The sequence below is a fragment of the Orycteropus afer genome, unplaced genomic scaffold (assembly GCF_000298275.1).
Source record: "Orycteropus afer afer isolate SDZICR_OR568_19922 unplaced genomic scaffold, OryAfe1.0 scaffold00004, whole genome shotgun sequence".
Taxonomy (NCBI): Eukaryota; Metazoa; Chordata; class Mammalia; order Tubulidentata; family Orycteropodidae; genus Orycteropus; species Orycteropus afer.
The window spans coordinates 16,004,027-16,022,257 of record NW_006921591.1 but is presented as its reverse complement, the minus strand read 5'-3'; the positions used below and the strand labels follow the sequence as shown (position 1 = coordinate 16,022,257).

The following is an 18,231-nucleotide window of genomic DNA, read 5'->3' as shown; positions in this document are numbered from 1 at the left end:
AAAACAAAAAACAAAAAACAAAAAAAAAAAAACATAGAGTCACCAGAAGAAAAGAAATAATAAAGATTCAAGCAGAAATAAATGAAACAGAAAATAAAAAGACAACAGAAAAAATCAGCAAGACTAGCAACTGGTTTTTTGAAAAGATTAATCAAATTGACAAACCACTGACAAATTTAACAAAGGAAAGGAGGGAGAGAATACAAATAACACGAATAAGAAATAAATTGGGTGATGTCACAATGAACTAACAGAAATTAGAAGGATAATATCTGAATATTATGATGAACTATACTTCAACAAATTTGAAAATGTAGAAGAAATGGACAGATTTCTAAAAACATACTACTTAACTAAACTAATACAGACTGAGGTGGAAAATTTGCACAGACCCATAGTAAAAGAAGAAATTGAACAGGTCATGAAAAAATTACCAATGAAAAAAAAAAGCTCTGGCCCAGAAAGTTTCACTGGAGAATCCTACCGAACATTCAGAGAAGAACTGACACCAATTCTACTCAACCTATTCCAGATCTTAGAAAAGGATGGAATCCTCCCAAATTCATTTTATGAAGCAAGCATAACCTGATACCAAAACCAGGCAAGGCATCACTCAAAAGGAAAACTACAGACCAATATCTCTCATGAATATAGATGTAAAAATCTTCAACAAAATCCTAGCCAATGACTCCAACAACATATCAAAAAAAATAATACATTATGACCGAGAGGGGTTCATACCAGGTATGCAAGATGGTTCAATGTTAAAAAAAATTAACATCATCCATCACATAAATAAAACAAAGGAAATGAACCATACGATCTTATCAATCGATGTAGAAAAGACATTTGATAAAATCCAACACCCATTCCTGATAAAAACTCTCAGCAAAATAGGCATAGAAGGGATATTCATCAACGTAATAAAGGGCATATATGCAAAAGCAACAGCCAACATTATTCTCAATGGAGAGAGATGGAAACCATTGCCCTTGTAGAAGGATGCCCTCTATCACCACTTCTATCTGACATTGTAGTAGAAGTCCTAGCCAGGGCAATAAGACAAGAAAGAGAAATCAAAGGCATCTAAATTGGTAAGGAAGAAGTAAAACTATCCCTATGTGCTGATGATATGATCCTATACATAGAAAACTCAAGAGACTCAGCAAAAAAACTACTGGAATGAGTTGAGAGATTTAGTATAATGGCAGGATACAGGATCAACATACAAAAATCAATTGGGTTCTCTACACTAGCAAAAAGATTGCTGAAAAAGAAATAAGGAAATTAATACAATTTACAATAGCTACCAAAAAAATAAGATGCTTGGGAATAGATCTCACTAGGGACACAAAAGACCTGTAGAAAGAAAACTACAAAATACTACTTGAGGAAACCATAAGAGATCTGCATAAATGGAAGAACATTATTGCTCATGGATAGGAAGATTGAACATTGTGAAAATGTTGATACTACCCAAAGCAATCTATACATTCAATGCAATCCCAATCTAGATCCCATCAACATTCTTTAAGGATATGGAAAAACCAATCACTAGTTTTATATGGAAAGGAAAGAGGCCTCGGATAAGTGATTGAAGAACAACAAAGTAGGAGGTCTCACACTCTCAAATATCAAAATCTACAATACAGATACAGTAGTAAAACAATCTGGTATTGGTACAATGACAAACATAGACCAGTGGAACAGAATTGAGAACCCAGAAATAGATCCATCGATCTATGGTCAGCTGATCTTTGACAAAGGGCTGAAATTCATTAAATGGGGGAAGAGGTGTTCTCTTTAACAAATGGTGCTGATAAAACTGGATATCCATTTGCAGAAAAATGAAATAAGATCCATACCTCACACCATACACAAAAACTAACTCCAGATGGATAAAAGACTTAAATGTGAAACCTAAAACTATAAAGTTCCTCAAGGAAAAACCAGGGGCAAATTTAGGGGCCCTAATTTATGGCATGAATAGACTGTCAAGCATAACCCCAAATGCACAAACAGCAGAAGAGAAACTAGATGAATAGGATCTTTTCAAAATTAAATTTTTATGTACTTTCAAAGACTTCTCCAAAAGAGTAAAAAGAGAACCTATAGACTGGGGAAAAGTATTAGGCAATGACATATCTGATTTAGCTCTAGAATTTATAGAGAACTCCAACACCTCAACAACAAAAAGAGAAACAATCCAATTAAAACATGGGCAGAAGACATGACTGTCCTCACCAAAGAGGATATTCAGGCAGCCAACAAACACATGAAGAAATGTTGACAATCATTAACCATTAAAGAGATGCAAATCAAAACAACAAGGAGATACCATCTTGCCCCAGCACTAATAGCAAAGTTCAATAAGACAGAATGTAACAAATGCTGGCAAGGATGTGGAGAGACTGGGACTCTCATACACTGCTGGTGGAACTGTAAAATGATACAACCACTGTGGAAGGCAGTATGGTGATTTCTTAAAAAGTTGGAATTAGAAATACCATTATATCCAGCAATCCCATTACTAGGTATATATCCTAAAGAAGTGAGAGCCAGGGCAAGAACAGATATATATGCATACCCATGTTCATTGCAGCACTATTTACAATAGCAAAAAATGGAAACAACCTAGATGCCCATCAACAGAAAAATGGATGAACAAAGTATAGTACATACACACAATGGAATATTGTGCAATACCAAAGCATAATGTAGAATCTGCAAAACACCATATAACATGGATGAACTTGGAGGACATTATGCTGAGTAAAATAAGTCAATCACAGAAGGACAAATATTGTATTTGTTCATTATTGTAAAAAGTTAAGGAAAGGTTTATATGTGGAAGAAAATTTTCTTTGTTGGTTATCAGGTGTGGGAAGGGAGGGAACACTACAAAAATTAAAAAACAAAAACAAGAAAACCTATTCCAAGGGGCCATAGCCTTAAGATATCCTTTGGAATGTACAGAGAAATATAAAAGAAATTGGTTCTTCTTTATTTGTAGGAAACGGAGATGGACATAAATACAAGCATTGATATTTGAACATGTTCAAAGTTACACAGCAAGCCCTAAACAAGAGGCATGCATGCTCCAAGCTCACTGCAGTCATGTTGGTTCCGATTCATAGTGACTCTTCCTTTGGTTTACGAGGCAGTATCTCTATGGAAGTAGATTGCCCAGTCTTCCTTCAGAGAAGTGGCTGGTGGGTGTGAACCACCAGCTTTCTGGTTAGCAGTCAAATGCCTAGGCACTACACCACCAGAGCTCCTATGCTGGGGACCAGGAAGAAGAGGGGTGGAGTGGGCAAAATTAGTCAGGGCTTAGTAACTATTGGTTGGGTGCTGCTGAATGAAGTAAGGTGGACAAAGAGGGTTTGAATCTGGATGTTGAGGGAAGCAATTCTCTGAGCAAACACTGAATGAGTTCCTCTCTGTACTGGCAGGCACTAGGTTCCCAGAGATTAAAAACAGCCCTTATGTCAGAGGTAAGTGCAAAGTCTAAGGGGCAAAGGACTGGGAAGCTTGAGCTGAGTATGGCTGTAAAAATGTACTCAAGTCTTAGGAACACCATGTGCAAAGTCTCCCAATCCAATCTGCAATAATGACCCCACACTATTCCCCTAGTCTCAGTCCCCTCACCTGTCTCACCAGTCTACGTGGGTTGCCAATGACTATGCCAATGCTATTCTCTCTGCGAGTGGCTGCAAAAGCCAGAGTCAGCAGTGCTCAGGGAGGTGAGGGGGGAGGGGTCTCCTGAAGCCCATCCTACATTTGGCCCTGTGCCCCACACTTCCAAACTTTTCTCAGGTGCACTGTCAGGTCTGGCTCGTAGCACCTAATCATAGTGGCTCTCATCTTGCTCAGGCAGTTTGTTCTAGCACTAAGTCTAAGCACTAAGTTCCAGTACCAAGAAGCTTTAAGCAGTGCCATCATATTAATGATATTTTATTTTTAAAAAGGAAAATTGTAATTATAATTTTAAAATGTATGTATCATCCACATTTCAATTCTTTTCTCTAGGAACTTTAATTCCCAAAGTGGCTGAATATAAATGGACAGGAAGGGGTACTATGGACACAGAAGTGAATGAGAGGAACTGACCGATGGTGTCTTTATTCTAGAATCAGGTATGGGTTGAGAGCTTTTCCGCGCAGATTCTTCATCTCTTCGAGCACCTTTTCTCCTGCCTTTTCAGGTAGTAGTGCTTGGTCTTTCACCTCTCTAAATAGCAAAAAACCGACAATAAACACGAGAGCAATTAATAAAATGCTCGGGACACTCACCAATGCTTGTCTGCTGGTCCCAGCACTGCCTGTGATATTCAGTGAAGTGTGGTGTCGATTTTATAAAAAAAAGTTTTAAACTATAATTACAGTGAAAAAATTTAGTTTACAAGTAACGCAAACCAGATTCTTAGCATGGATAAGTAACCTAACCTTTTAGATTCTGTTTCCTGATGTATCAGGAAAATAAAAAAAGCCCCAATAAATCAGTTGCTGTCATGTTGATTCTAATTGATGGTAACTCCATGTGTGTCAGAGTAGAATTGTGCTCCATCAGGTTTTCAATGGCTGATTTTTCATTTTTCATTGACAGGTCTTTCTTCTAAGGTACCTCAAAGTGGATTTGAACTGCTGACCTTTTGGTTAGTAGCTGCCTGCTTAACCATTTGCACTACCCAGGGACTGATGTATAAAACCAAAAACTCAAACCCATTGCCATTGAGTTGATTCTGACTCATAGTCACCCCCATTGGGTGTCCAAAGCTGTAAATCTTTACAGAAGTAGACTGCCTCATCTTCCTCCCACAGAGCTGCTGGTGGGTTTGAACCACTGACCTTCTGGTTAACAGTCAAATATCTTAGCCACTCTGCCACCAGAGCTCCATTACTGATGTATAAAGGACAATAATTTCTATTTGTCCTTCTATTTGTGAAGGTAAAATGAGAACTCATTCACAGGGATTTAGAAGCATGTTGTTTTCTAAATGCATCAATTAGCATTAGTTGATTTTCCATCTTTATAATGGGAGCTCTGGTAGTGTAATGCCTAAGGCACTAGACTGCTAACCAGAAAGCTGGCAGTTCAAACCCACTCCTCGGAAGGAAGGTTGGGCAATCTACTTTCGTAGTGATACCACCTTGGAAACCTAAGGAGGGGTCGCTATGAGTCAGGGCTGACTCGGCGGCACATTACAACAACAACAACATATATAAAATAGACACAATATCTTTGACTCTGACAATGACTACAGAACAGTGGGACTGAGTGGGAGTGCTATGCCTCTGGATTGCTGAGTATGCAAGGGTGCTGTTTGGTAGAAATTCAAACTAATGTGGTGTGAAATGAGGCTGCCAATTAAGGGGTGAGAGCAATTGGAGGATGAGAGGTGGGAAGCATCTGGACTTTTGAGGGGCAACTAATCTCTTGTTGGGCTTGGGCCAAGGGTTAAGATGAAGATAGAGAAATTGTTGTCATATTTACTATCATTCAAATATCTAAGAGGAAATGAATGTATTTGTTTCAAAGGACAGATGTCTTATTGTGAGCTCAGCTATATGATATGTCTTGTAGAGTAGATAGAAGAATATAACATAAAATTGCATGCTTCTATTAGTGGTTACTGGGAGTAGGAGCGAGGGGGAAAGAGGGAACTTTTTCTTAGGGATCATTGAGTTTATGTTAATGGTGGTGGAATAATTTGGAAAAAAAATAGAACATTTGCACAACATGAAGAATATCAATGTCATTGAATTATATATGTAGAAATTGTTGAATTGCTGTATGTTGTGTTGTGTATATTTTCAACACAATAAAATAAAATAAAACAAAAAAAAAAACAACAAATTTCATGCTTCTGGAACATTTTCTAAGGAGGATGAAACATGAAGTCTTAGCAAATACCTGACAGTTTTGGAAAACCAGAAATATCTGAAAATATTGAGTTAAAATGTTCCTTGTTATGAGCAAATAAAATAAAACTGGTTAGCACCACTTTATAGGATCATGTCTAAAATATATATAGGTCATGTGTCCTCTTAAAGATATTAATGAATAAGAGAGACTATGATAATGTAAAATGTGTTGAATGTTGTGTTAGCAATTAATTAAAAGCAATCTGTTTCTTAGACATTTAGGACTTTTAATAACATAACTACTCCTGATGAGTTTTGAAAGGGCTGACATCTTTCTTGAGGCAGCAAGGAATTTCTTGGATTAATTACAGCTGTCAAGGGAAAGGAGATGATTCTTTGCATCTGCAAAAATAAATGTTTGCCAGACACCAAATGGATAGCTGTTTTCATTGGGGAATTAAACACCATGTATATGTTGTTTTCTTCTGCTCCTGAATATTTAACTTCTGGCTGCTGTGTCTCTGATGGTGGGGATTCTGTTGCCTTCTGCCTGAGGAGGCTGAGGGGGTAAAGAAGAAGGACAAGCAAGGACAAACAAAAGTAAACATAGGCTAATGCTTGTTATTAGTTGAAGAGAATTTTAGAATGAAGTAACCTATGAAAATAGTCTGTAGGATATCAATCTGTTAGAATACTTTGCAGCCAGTAAAATGATAATTATGTTGACAATTTTGACACATAGAAAACTGTACATAACGTCATTTTAACTGCAAAACAAGTGGACTCAGGGATACGTTGATTGGAAATGTGTGAAATGTATGCATACTTTGAAAAATGGAAAAACATTGGAAGTTAGTTTGGTGTACAGAATATGTATAGAGTTTATTGTGTATTAGTTTATTTTCTTTTTGTGAAGTAGTTGAAATTCATTTTTAAAAAAGAAAAAGAATGACATACCTCTTTGGGTGAATATATAAAGTAACACTTCTATTTCATTTAGTAATAATTTGATAACCACATGGCTAGTTAGGGTTTCTAACTATAGGTTATTTATTATAATAATTGACTTTGTCTTCTCAAGCAGTTCTTTGGAATCTTCTGTTCAGTTCTTTTACCTTGTCATTTCTTCTATTTTCTTTAGCTACTCTCCATTCAAGAGCAAGTTTCAGAGTTTCTTCTGACATCTATTTTGTTTTTTTCTTCCTTTCCTGTCTTTTTAATGACCTTTCGTTTTCTTCATGTATGATGTTCCTTTTTACATTATTATTAAGTTTATTTATTTATTTATTAAAATTTTATTTTGCTTTGGGGGTAAACCTGCAGAGTAAAATTTGTTTTACACTTAACAGTTTGTGTACATTTGATTTCACACATCAATTACCATAACAAACTCTCCACCTGTAGCATCCCTGTGACCACCCCCTCCCTGTGCCCTTCCTAACTATGCACTCCTGTCTGTCCAGCTTTCCCTCCATGTGAATGCTGCCCCTCTGGTGCCCCATGGCCAATTGCTTTAAGGGGGGTATCTCCCTGGAGCAGGTGGATACATCACCCTGGGGTAGGTGTTCTGCATGTAAGTCTTTCTACTAATGGGCTGAGAGCCAATCCATGGAAGTGAGTCCAATCCTAGGCCCAAAGGGTAACCTGGGGCCATCGCCTTGGGGGTTCCATCAAACTCTATCTGACCAGTAATTCTGGTCATTTTTGTGTTTTTTACTTTTGTTTCACATTTTTCCTCCCATTCAATCCAGGATCTCTGGTTTTCATCCCTTTTCGAGTGGTTGGCATTGGTAGCTGGGCACCATCTAGTTCTTCCGGTCTCAGAATCCATCATATCCTTGGACTAATTGTTTCCAGATGCCTTTGATTTTCTTCACTCTTCTTTGCTTCATATGAGAGAAGACAAATAGTTGCATCTTGGATGGTCATTTAGAAGTTTTTAAGACCCCAGTCGCTACTCACCAAAGCAGGTTGTGGAACAAGATTTTTACGTACTACGTTGTGCCAGTTGAGCTTGGTGTCCCCTGAGACTATGGTCCCGAGTCAGCAGGCCTAGTGATTCTCTCTCTCAAGGTGTCTGGTTGTCTCTGAGAAGTTACTCCAACTCTGTCTTCTGTTGTTTCTGTAATGTCTGTGGCTAATTCTGTAGCACAAGTGCATATGTAAGATTATCTTCAGCTAATTCTATCCTTCGTCTAGGGTATATTCCTGTCTGCTGACTCTCACCTGATCTTTTCCCTTGTCTATGCATTTATCTGTGCCCTGGGGTTTGGTGTTAGTGGTAATGTAGTATTGTTCATATACTAGTATTTGACTCTGTCTCTATCTTATGTGCATGTTTCAGTGTCCTACCTTTCCCCAATGTCATCATGCTGGTCACAGACTCTTTCCATATTGTCCCTCCCCTCACTCAAATCAACATTTGACCCTCAGCTAGTTCAAAATTTTCCCTTCCCTCCCCTCCCATCCCTGGTAACCTACAAATTGAGTTTCCTTCCCTAAATAAACTTTTCCTTGACTATTTACAATGGGCTCATACAATATTTGTCCTTCTGTGATTGATTTATTTCACTCAGCATAATGTCCTCCAAATTCATCCACTGTTGTGAGATGATTTGTGTATTCTTCATTATTCTTTAATGTAGCATAGTATTCCATGGTGTGAATGTACCATAGTTTGGTTATCCAATCATCTGCTGATGGGCGTGTAGGTTGTGTCCATCTCTTTGCTACAGTGAATTGTGCTGTGATGAACATGGGTGTGCATGTCTGTTCATGTCCTGTCTCTCATCTCTTTAGGATATATTCCTAGTAATGGAACTACTGGATGAAATGTATCTGTATTTTCAGTTTTTTATGGAAATACCATACCATTTTTCACAATGTTGTACCATTTTGCTATCTCATCAGCAGTGTATGAAAGTTCCAATCTATCCACAACCTTGCCAGCATTTGTTATTTTCTGTCTTGTTGAACTTTGATATTATTGCTGGGGTGAGATATCTCATCGTTTTGATTTGCATATCTCTAATGGCATAGTGCCTAAGGCACTTGACTGCTAACCAGAAGGCTGGAGGTTCAAACCCACCAGCCACTCCTCAGAAGGAGGAGCAATCTACATATGTAGTGATACTGCCTTGGAAACCCAAGGAGGGGATGCTATGAGTTAGGTCTTACCTCATGGCACATAACAACAACAATGGCTAATGGGAGCGCTGGTGGTGTAGTGCCTAAGGCATTTGACTGCTAACTAGAAGGCTGGTGGCTCAAACCTACCAGACACTCCTTGGAAGGAAGATTGGGCAATCTACTTCCTTAGTGATACTGCCTCGGAAACCCAAGGAGGGGTTGCTATGAGTTGGATCCGACTCGATGGCAGTGAGGTTTTTTTTTTTTTTCTGGAATGGCTAATGATCGTGAGCACTTCCTCATGCATTTGTTGGCCGCCAGTATATCATCTTTAGTGAAGTGTCTGCTCATGTTTGTTGCCCGTTATTGAATTGGATTGTTAGTCTTTTTGATGTTGAAATGTTGAAGTTTTCTTCAAATTTTGGAGATGTCCTTTGTCAGATGTAGCCAAATATTTTTTTCCCCCAATCTGTATGTTCTCTTTTTACTCTTTGGAGAAGTCTTTCGATGCACATAATAATTTAATTTTTAAAAGGTCCCAGTCATCTAGCTTCCCTTCCACTCTCTGTGCATTTTGGGTTATCGTTGATAGTCTATGCCATAAATCAGGGCCCCTAAATTGGCCCCTATTTTATCTTTGATGTACTTTGTAGTTTTGGGTTTTATATTTCAGTCTTTGAGTTTGTATGAGGTGAGGTATGGATCTTGTTTCATTTTTCTGCAGGTGGATATCCAATTTTGCCAACACCATTTGTTAAAGAGGCTATCTCTTTCCCATCTAATGGGTTTTGGTTCTTTGTCAAAGATTGGCTGTCCATAGATGGATGGGTCTCTTTCTGGGTTTTCAATTCTGTTCCATTGGTCTATCTGCCTATCATTGTACTAATACCATGTTGTTTTAACTACTGTGGCTATAGAGTAGGTTTTGAGATTCGGAAGTGTGAGACCTCCTACTTTGTTCTTCAGCAGTGCTTTGCCTATCCAAGGTCTCTTTCCTTTCCATATGAAATTAATAATTGGTTTCTCCATATCCTTAAAAAAACATTGATGGTATCTGGATTGGGGTTGCTTTGAATGTGTAGATTGCTTTGGGTAATACTGACATTTTCACAATATTCAGTCCTCTTATCCATGAACAAGGCAAGTTCTTCCATTTATGTTGATCCCTTGTAGCTTCTTGTAGTAGTGTGTTGTAGTTTTCTTTGTATAGGTCTTTTGTGTCTCTGGTAATATTTATTCCTAAATATTTAATCCTTTTGGTAGCTATTTTAAATGGTATTGTTTTCCTTATTCCTTTTCAGAGGCCTCTTTGTTGATGTAGAGGAATTAAACTGATTTTTGTACATTGACCTTGTATCCTGACACTTTGCTGAAACATTCTATTTGTTCCAATTTTTTTTTTTCCCTGAGGTTTTTGGGTTTTCTACGTATAGGATCATGTCATCTGCAAATAGAGATAGGTTTACTTCCTCTTTGCCAATTTGGATGCCTTTTATTTCTTTTTCTTGCCTTATTGCCCTGGCTAGGACTTCCAATACAATGTCAAATAGAGGTGATAGAGGGCGTCCGTGTCTGGTTCCTGTTCACAAGGGGAATGCTCTGAGTCTTTCTCCATTAACAATAATATTGGCTGTTGGCTTTGTGTATGTGCCCTTTACTATGTTGACAAATTTCCCTTCTATTCCTATCTTGCTGAGAGTTCTGAACAGGAATAGGTGTTGGATTTTATCGAATGCCTTTTCTGTGTCAACTGATATGATCATATGGTTCTTTTCTTTTGTTTTGTTTATGTGGTGAATTCCATTGATTGTTTTTCTGATGTTGAACCATCCTTGCATAGCTGGTATGAATCCCACTTGGTTGCAATGTATTATTTTTTGATATGTTGCTGGATTCTGTTGAAGATTTTTGCATCTATATTCATGAGGGATATTGGTCTGTAGTTTTCCTTTTTAATGGCTTATTTCCTTGGTTATGGTATCAATATTATGCTTACTTCATAAAATGAATTTGGGAGTATTCCATCTTTTTCATGTTCTGGAATAGTTTGAATAGTATAGGTGTCAGCTCTTCCCTGAATGTTTGATAAAATTCTCTAGTGAAGCCATCTGGGTCAGGACTTTTTTTGGGGGAGTTTTTTAATGGCCTGCTTAATTTCTTATTTTGTTATGGGTCTATTTAAGTTATTCTGTCTCCACCTGGGATAGTTTAGGTAGGTCTCGTGTTTCTAGAAACATGTCCATCTCTTCTAGGTTCTCAAATCTGTTGGAGTACAGTTCTTCATAATATTCTGTTATTATCTTTTTCATTTCTGTTGGTTCTGTTGTGATGTCGCCCTTTTCGTTTCTTATTCATGTTTTGTTTTCCTTTGTTAAATTTGCCAGTGGTTTGCCAATTTGGTTAATCTTTTCAAAGAATCAGCTTCTTGTTTTGTTGATTTTTTCTCCCTCTCTCTTTTTGTTTGTTTTCTGTTTGTTTATGTCTGCTCTAATCTTTATTATTTCCTTATTTCTGTATACTGGTTTCTTTTGTTGCTCTTTTTCTAAATGTTGGAGTTGTTGAGTTAAATTGTTGGTTTTGATTCTTTCCTCTTTTTTTGAGCTGTGCATTTATTACTATAAATTGATCTCTGAGTACTGCTTTCACTGTGTCTCAAAGGATTTGCTAATCATTCTTATTTGTTTCCAGGAATTTTTCTATTTCACACTTCATTTCTTCTGTTACACAGTATTTTTTGAGCAGATATTATTCAGTTTCCACATGTTTGATATTTGTTCCTTGATATTCCTATCATTGATTTCTAATTTTATAGCATTGTGATCTGAGAAGATGCTTTGTAATATTCCAATGTTTTTGAATTTATTGAGGCTTGTTTTGTGTCCTAACATATGATCTATTATGAGGAATGATCCATATGCACTGGAGAAGAATGTGTATTGTGTTTTTGTTGGGTGGAGTGCTCAGTATATGTCTATGAGGTCAAACTGGTAGATTGTGTTGCTGAGTTCTGCATCTTTGTTGAGTTTTTTTTCTAGTTGATCTGTCCCTCCTTGAAAACAGTGTATTAAAGTCTCCTGCTACTATTGTAGAGTTGTCTATTTTTCTGCTCTATTCAGTTAATATTTGCTTTATGTATTTTGGAGGACTTTCAGTGGGTACATAGATAATAATTGTGGTGATGTCTTCTTGGTCATTTGACCCTTTTAACATCATATAGTGTCCTTCTCTGTCTCTTATGCTGTTTTTCATCTTGAAGTCTATTTTATCAGAAATTAATATTACCACTCCTGCTCTTTTTTGGTTACCATTAGCTTGGTATGTATTTTTCCACCCCTTGATTTTTAATTTGTTTTTATCTTTGTGTCTAATGTGGGTCTCTTGTAGGCAGCATATCAATGAGTTTTTGTTTCTTATCCAATCTGCCCCTCTCTTTCTCTTGACTGGTGCATTTAGTCATTCACATTGACTGTAATTAGTGATAGGTATGAATTTATTGCTGTCATTCTATTGTGTTGTTGGTAATTTCCTTGGACCAAATATTTTTTTGTGTGTGCTGAGCTCATTTTGTTATCAAATGTTTCTTCTATTTTCTTCTTTATTGTTGGTTTTGTGTTTACTAAGCCCATGTGTTTTTCTTCTCTGAGTTTGCTTAGGGGCATTGTTAATTTTCTTTGTGGTTACCCTGAAGTAAATTCTTATCTCCTTTAGTTTGGAACAGTCAAGTTCTATAAAGGCATTCTTCTGTCTTCCTCTCCATTTGGAAGTTTTGTAATTAGAACTTTTATTCCCTCTATTTGCTTTGTTGCTGGTTGTTATCTGCAGATTGGCTCCTTTTTTTTCTATGTGTACATTATTTTATGAGCTTATTTTGAGCATTTATTTCTGCTTTCATTTCTAAATGGTGATGTCAAGTGTCCTGATTTTAACGTGTTGTTCTCTATTGTGGGTTTTCTATTGGAAGGACTCCTTTTAGCATTTCTTGTAGGGTTGGTCTGGTTTTCAGAAATTCCCTTCAGTTCTGTTTGTTTGAAAATGTCTTGATTTCACCCTCATATCTGAGGGACAATTTGGATGGATATAGAATTTTTGGTTGGAAGTTCTTTTCCTTCAATGTTTTATATATGCCATTCCATTGCCTTCTTGTCTGCATGGTTTCTGCTGAGATATCAGAACTCAGTCTTATTGGTTGTCCATTGTAGGTGACATTTATTTTTCCCAAGCTGCTCCCAAGATTCTTTCTTTGTTTTTGGTTTTGGAGAGTTTGATTATGATATGTCTTGGTGACCTTCTCCTGGGATCTATCTTGTATGGGGTTCATTGAGCTTCTTGGACAGATATCTTTTCTTCCTTCATGATATGGGGAAAATTTTCCATTTGCAAGTCTTCCACAATTTTCTCAGGTTTTTTTTTTTTTTTTTTTTTTTGCCTTCTCTTGCTCTGGTATTCCAATAAGGTGTATGTTGTTTCTTTTCATGTCATCCCATATAACTCTTAGGTTCTCTTCATTTCTCTTAAATCTTTGTTCTGATTTTTCTTCATAAAGGCTGGCATCAAGGGATTTGTCTTCTAGTTGGGAAATGCATTCTTCAGTCAGTTCTAATCTACTCTTTTGTCCTATCACTGTGTTGTGTATCTGTGTAATTTTGCTGTTCATCTTCTGGATTTCTAATTGCTGTTTTTGTATGAGTTCTAATTGTGTGTTTATCTTCTTATTTTGTCCATGAATGGTTTTCCTGAATTCTTCCAGGATATTGTCTGTCATCTTATTGATTCTGTTTGTGGTTTCCTTGAGCTCTTGGAGAGTCCTATATACCTTCTGAATTCCTTTTCTGATAATTCTATTGCTAGTTCTTCATCCATGATAGATAATTCTCTAGCCTGTGGTTTCATTTGCATTGTCTTGTCCTGCTTTTTTTATTTTTTATGTTTATTTGAGGTTGTCCTTTGTTTCCTAGCATTTTGAAATTGTTGTCTTTAATTGTTAGTTATGTATTGATTTGTTTCACCCTGGTTTTGTTTTACAATATCTGAACATGTGGAGTAGGTGTGCTTTTTTTAAAAAAATTATTAATTCAGCTGTACTGCGTTGCTCTCCAGCTTACTTTGTGTTGGTGGAATCACTTGTGGGGATGTGGGTGCAGGTCTCTATTCATCATGAAGTGGAATTGGAGTTGGGAAGAACAGGTGTTGTCCACTGTCTGTCATTGATTCTGTGGTGCTGGAATTATTGGTGTTACCTATTGAGTAAGGTGTTCAGTGTAATAACTTCTGTTTCCTGGTGGCAGTTTAACGTGTTCCTTCTACTGGATGAGGCAGGGGAGAAGAGGAAAAAAAAAAAAAAAAAAAGGTGCCAGAAGTCAGTCCTCATTTTCTACATTTGGGCGAGACAGTTTAGTCAGTGCTGCCAGCACAGGCAGTGTAGTTTGTGTCTTCCTGTACCATCTATTAATGATGATGTCCTACTGTCAATCAAAGACCTGTGATTCAAAAATAAGAGACTCCAATGTATAGAGGATCACTATTTTCTGTTTGGATCGAGAAGCTTCAAAATCCCAGTACTTCGGTCCACTTTGTGCTATAAAGGGGTCATGGAAGAGATGAATTCCAGCCCACTGCTATGCACTCACTCTGGAGCTCCACCTACTTGGAGGGAGTTTCTCCCTTTCCCCCACTCCATTCTGGACTCTGCAACAGCCCAAATCAAAGGTGGAGGGTCTTTATGTGTTTCAGTAAGATTATCTACTCACTTTGCTCCCATGGTCACTGACAAAAATTCCTGGTGTGGGTGTTCTGAGTCCCCAGTGCCTCTGTAGGTTCTGTGATTTTTTTTCCTTCTTCCCTGTGCTGACCTCTTTTGTATTTCTAATGAGTCCTCCTGAGAAATTTAATCTTGTCTTTTTTTCTGCCTTCACTGAATCTGATACTTTATCTTCTCCTAACTTGCTCATAACTCCAGTATCATTATTTCTATCTGCTTTACCTAGTTATTCAGGAATTAAGTTAGTAGAGGAAACAAACATGTGGGTTATAGGTATGACCCCATCTTCCCCTCATGTATAATGTTCTTGGTGTCATCCCACAATTCATCTGGTTTTTGGTCCTTGGTGTTCAATGCATCAAATCTATTCATCAGTTGTTATTGTTATTGTTGATCAGATGATCTCTAAATTCAGGTGGGATATAATCAAGGTCATATTTTGGTTCTTGTGGACTTGTTTTAATTTTCTTCTGCTTCAAGTTGAACTTGCATTTGAGCAATTGATGATCTGTTCCACAGTCAGCTCCAGGCCTTGTTTTGGCTGAAGATATTGAGCTTCGCCACCACTGCTTTCCACAGATGTAGTCAATCTGATTCCTGTGTATTCCATCTGGTGAGATCCACACGTGTTGCCACCGTTTATGTTGTTGAAAAATGGTATTTGCAATAAATAAGTCATTGGACTTGCAATATCCTATCATGAGATCTCTGGAGTCATTTCTATCACTGAGGCCATATTTTCCAACCACTGGTGATTCTTCTCTGTTTCCAACATTTGCATTCCAATCACCAGTAATAATCAATACATCTTGATTGCATGTTTGGCCAATTTCAGACTGCAGTAGTTGGTAAAAATCTTCAATTTCTTTGCTTTTAGCTTTAATTGTTGGTTTGTAAATTTGAATAATAGTAGTATTAACCAGTCTTCCTTGTAGGTGTATGGATATTATCCTATCACTGACAGCACTGTACTTCAGGATTGATCTTGAAACATTGTTCGTGATGATGAATGCCACACCATTCCTCTTCAATTTGTCATACCTGGCTGTTTTGGTTACTTCGTGCTGCTCTAACAGAAAATACCACAAATGGGATGGCTTGAACAAATTGGAATTCTTTTAAAGTTTTGGAAGCTAGAAGTCCAAGTTCAAAGTGCAAGGCTTTAGGTGGTGGGAGAAAACCCCTTGACTTTGGGCTTCAGCTCTGCCTCCTGCTCCCAGCTCACTGAAGCTGTAGGTTCTTTCTTTCTTTCTTTTTTTATTGTGATTTGGGAGAAAATTTACAGAGCAAATTCACTTTCCATACAGAAGTTCACATACACTTTGTCTCATGACAATGCTGCAATTTATCACAATGCAACAGCTCCCCTCCCACTTCCTCCTGACAGTCACCTCTTCCCTGTGTTCATCCCTCCGTGCACTCCTGCCCCCTGAGCTTTCTCCCTGTGCATAAGCAGCCCTTCTTTCTCCCATGATTGTTCTTTCCAAGGAGTGTATCTACCTCAGGTAAATGTTCAACTCATATGCCTGTGTTTTGTTTGGCTGGAAACCACAGGCATGGGTTTAATTCCAGACCTGAAGGGCAGCTAGGGGCCATAGTCTCAGTGGTTCCACCAGGTTTTATCGGACCAGCAAACCTGCCCCCCTTTTTTTCTCCAAATGATTTTGAGTTTTGTTCCACGTTGTTCTCCATCTCTATCCAGGATCTCCAGCATAGATCCCCCTCCAAGTGGTTGACAATGGTAGCCGGGCACCATCTAGTTATTCTGGTCTCATAGTTGTATAGGCTGTGGATTGCATGGTGTACCAGTCACTAGGACTAATTGTTTCCATGAACTTTTGGTTTTCTTCATTCTTCTTTGCTCTGGATGAGGAGAGACCCATCGTTGCATCTAGATGGCTGCTTGCAAGCTTTAAGATTCCAGTCACTACTCACCAAAGTAGGAGGTGGAACAATGTTTTGTATAGCATGTTATGCCAATTGAGCTTGATGTCCCTGCGACTATGGCCCCGAGCCCCCAGGTTCAACTACTTGCTCCCTCTGGGTAGCTGGCTGTGACCGAGAAGTGACTACAACTTTGTCCCTTGTCAGCTCTACTATATACCTGGGAATTCAGATCATACAAATAAACTTATAGGACCACTGTCTTCCAACCCTATACATGTTCTTGGGTACACTCCCAGCTTCATAGACATACCAAATAGTTCAGCCTGTCCACCCATCTATCCACCCATATACCCATGTTTGCTTTCACTGACAACACAGTACTGTATGTGCAAAAGGGCTCATGTTTGTTTTCTGTACCTCCCATGTACTTCTCTATGTCTTCCTCTTCCTCAATGCCACCACGTTGATCACTCACATTTGGTACATTGTCCTTCTCTTCACCCAAATCAATACTTATCTCTACCAATCTAACAGTGTTCTCTCCCCTCCCCTTCCACCCTTGGTAACCCACAAAGAAAATTTCCTTCCATAGATAAACCTTTCCTTGACTTTTACAATAATGGAACAATACAATATTTGTCCTTTTGTGAATGACTTATTTCACTCAGCATAATTTCCTCCAAGTTCATCCACATTATGCAGTGTTTTGCAGATTATGGGTTATTATTTAGGGTTGCATAGTATTTCATTGTGTGTATGTACATTCCTCAGTTGATGGACACTTCCTAGGTTGTTTCCATCTTTTGGCTATTGTAAATAGTGCTGCAATGAACATGGGTGTGCATATGTCTGTTCTTGTCCTGGCTCTCACTTCTTGAGGATATATACCTAGTAATGGAATGGCTGGGTCAAATGGTATTTCTAATTCCAACTTTTTAAGGAATTTTCATACTGCTTTCCACAGTGGTTGTACCATTTGACAGTCCCACCAGCAGTGTATGAGAGTCCCAATCTCTCTGCATCATCACTAGCATTTATTATTTTCTGTCTTGTTGAACTTTGCTACTAGTGCTGGAGCAAGCTGATATAGTTATTTTGATTTGCATCTCTCTAATAGCTAATGATCATGACCATTTCTTCATGTTTGTTGGCTGGTTGAATATCCGCTTTAGTGAATTGTCTTTTCATGTCTTCTGCCCATTTTTTAAAAATTTTTTATTTTTTCTTCTTTTTTTTATTTTTATTTTTATTGTGATTTGGGTGAAGATTTACAGAGCAAATTAACTTTCCATACAGCAGTTTACATATACTTTGTTTCATGACATTGACCACAGTTTACCATAATGCAACAGCTCCCCTCCCACTTCCTCCCCACAGCTACCACTTCCCAGTGTCCATCCCTCCATGGACTCCTGCCCACTAAGCTGTCTCTCTGTGCATAGGCAGCCCTTCTTTCTCAATGATTGTTCACTCCAAGGACTGTATCTACCTCAGGTAAATGTTCAACTCATATGCCTGTCTTCTGTTTGACTGGACACCACAGGTGTGGGTTCAATTCCAAATGTGAAGGACAGGTAGGGGCCATAGTCTCAG

General features: G+C 37.9%; 1 protein-coding gene across 1 annotated transcript in view; it reads right to left on the bottom strand.

Moving 5' to 3' along the window:
* Positions 1-4,121: 4,121 nt before the first annotated feature.
* The window catches only part of CFAP221 (cilia and flagella associated protein 221), a 246,524-nt gene continuing 232,414 nt past the window's right edge, over positions 4,122-18,231 (bottom strand). The window contains exon 23 of the mRNA XM_007937787.2: positions 4,122-4,230. Within this exon, the coding sequence (XP_007935978.1) occupies positions 4,122-4,230 (109 nt within the window). The remainder of the gene's footprint in view (positions 4,231-18,231) is intronic.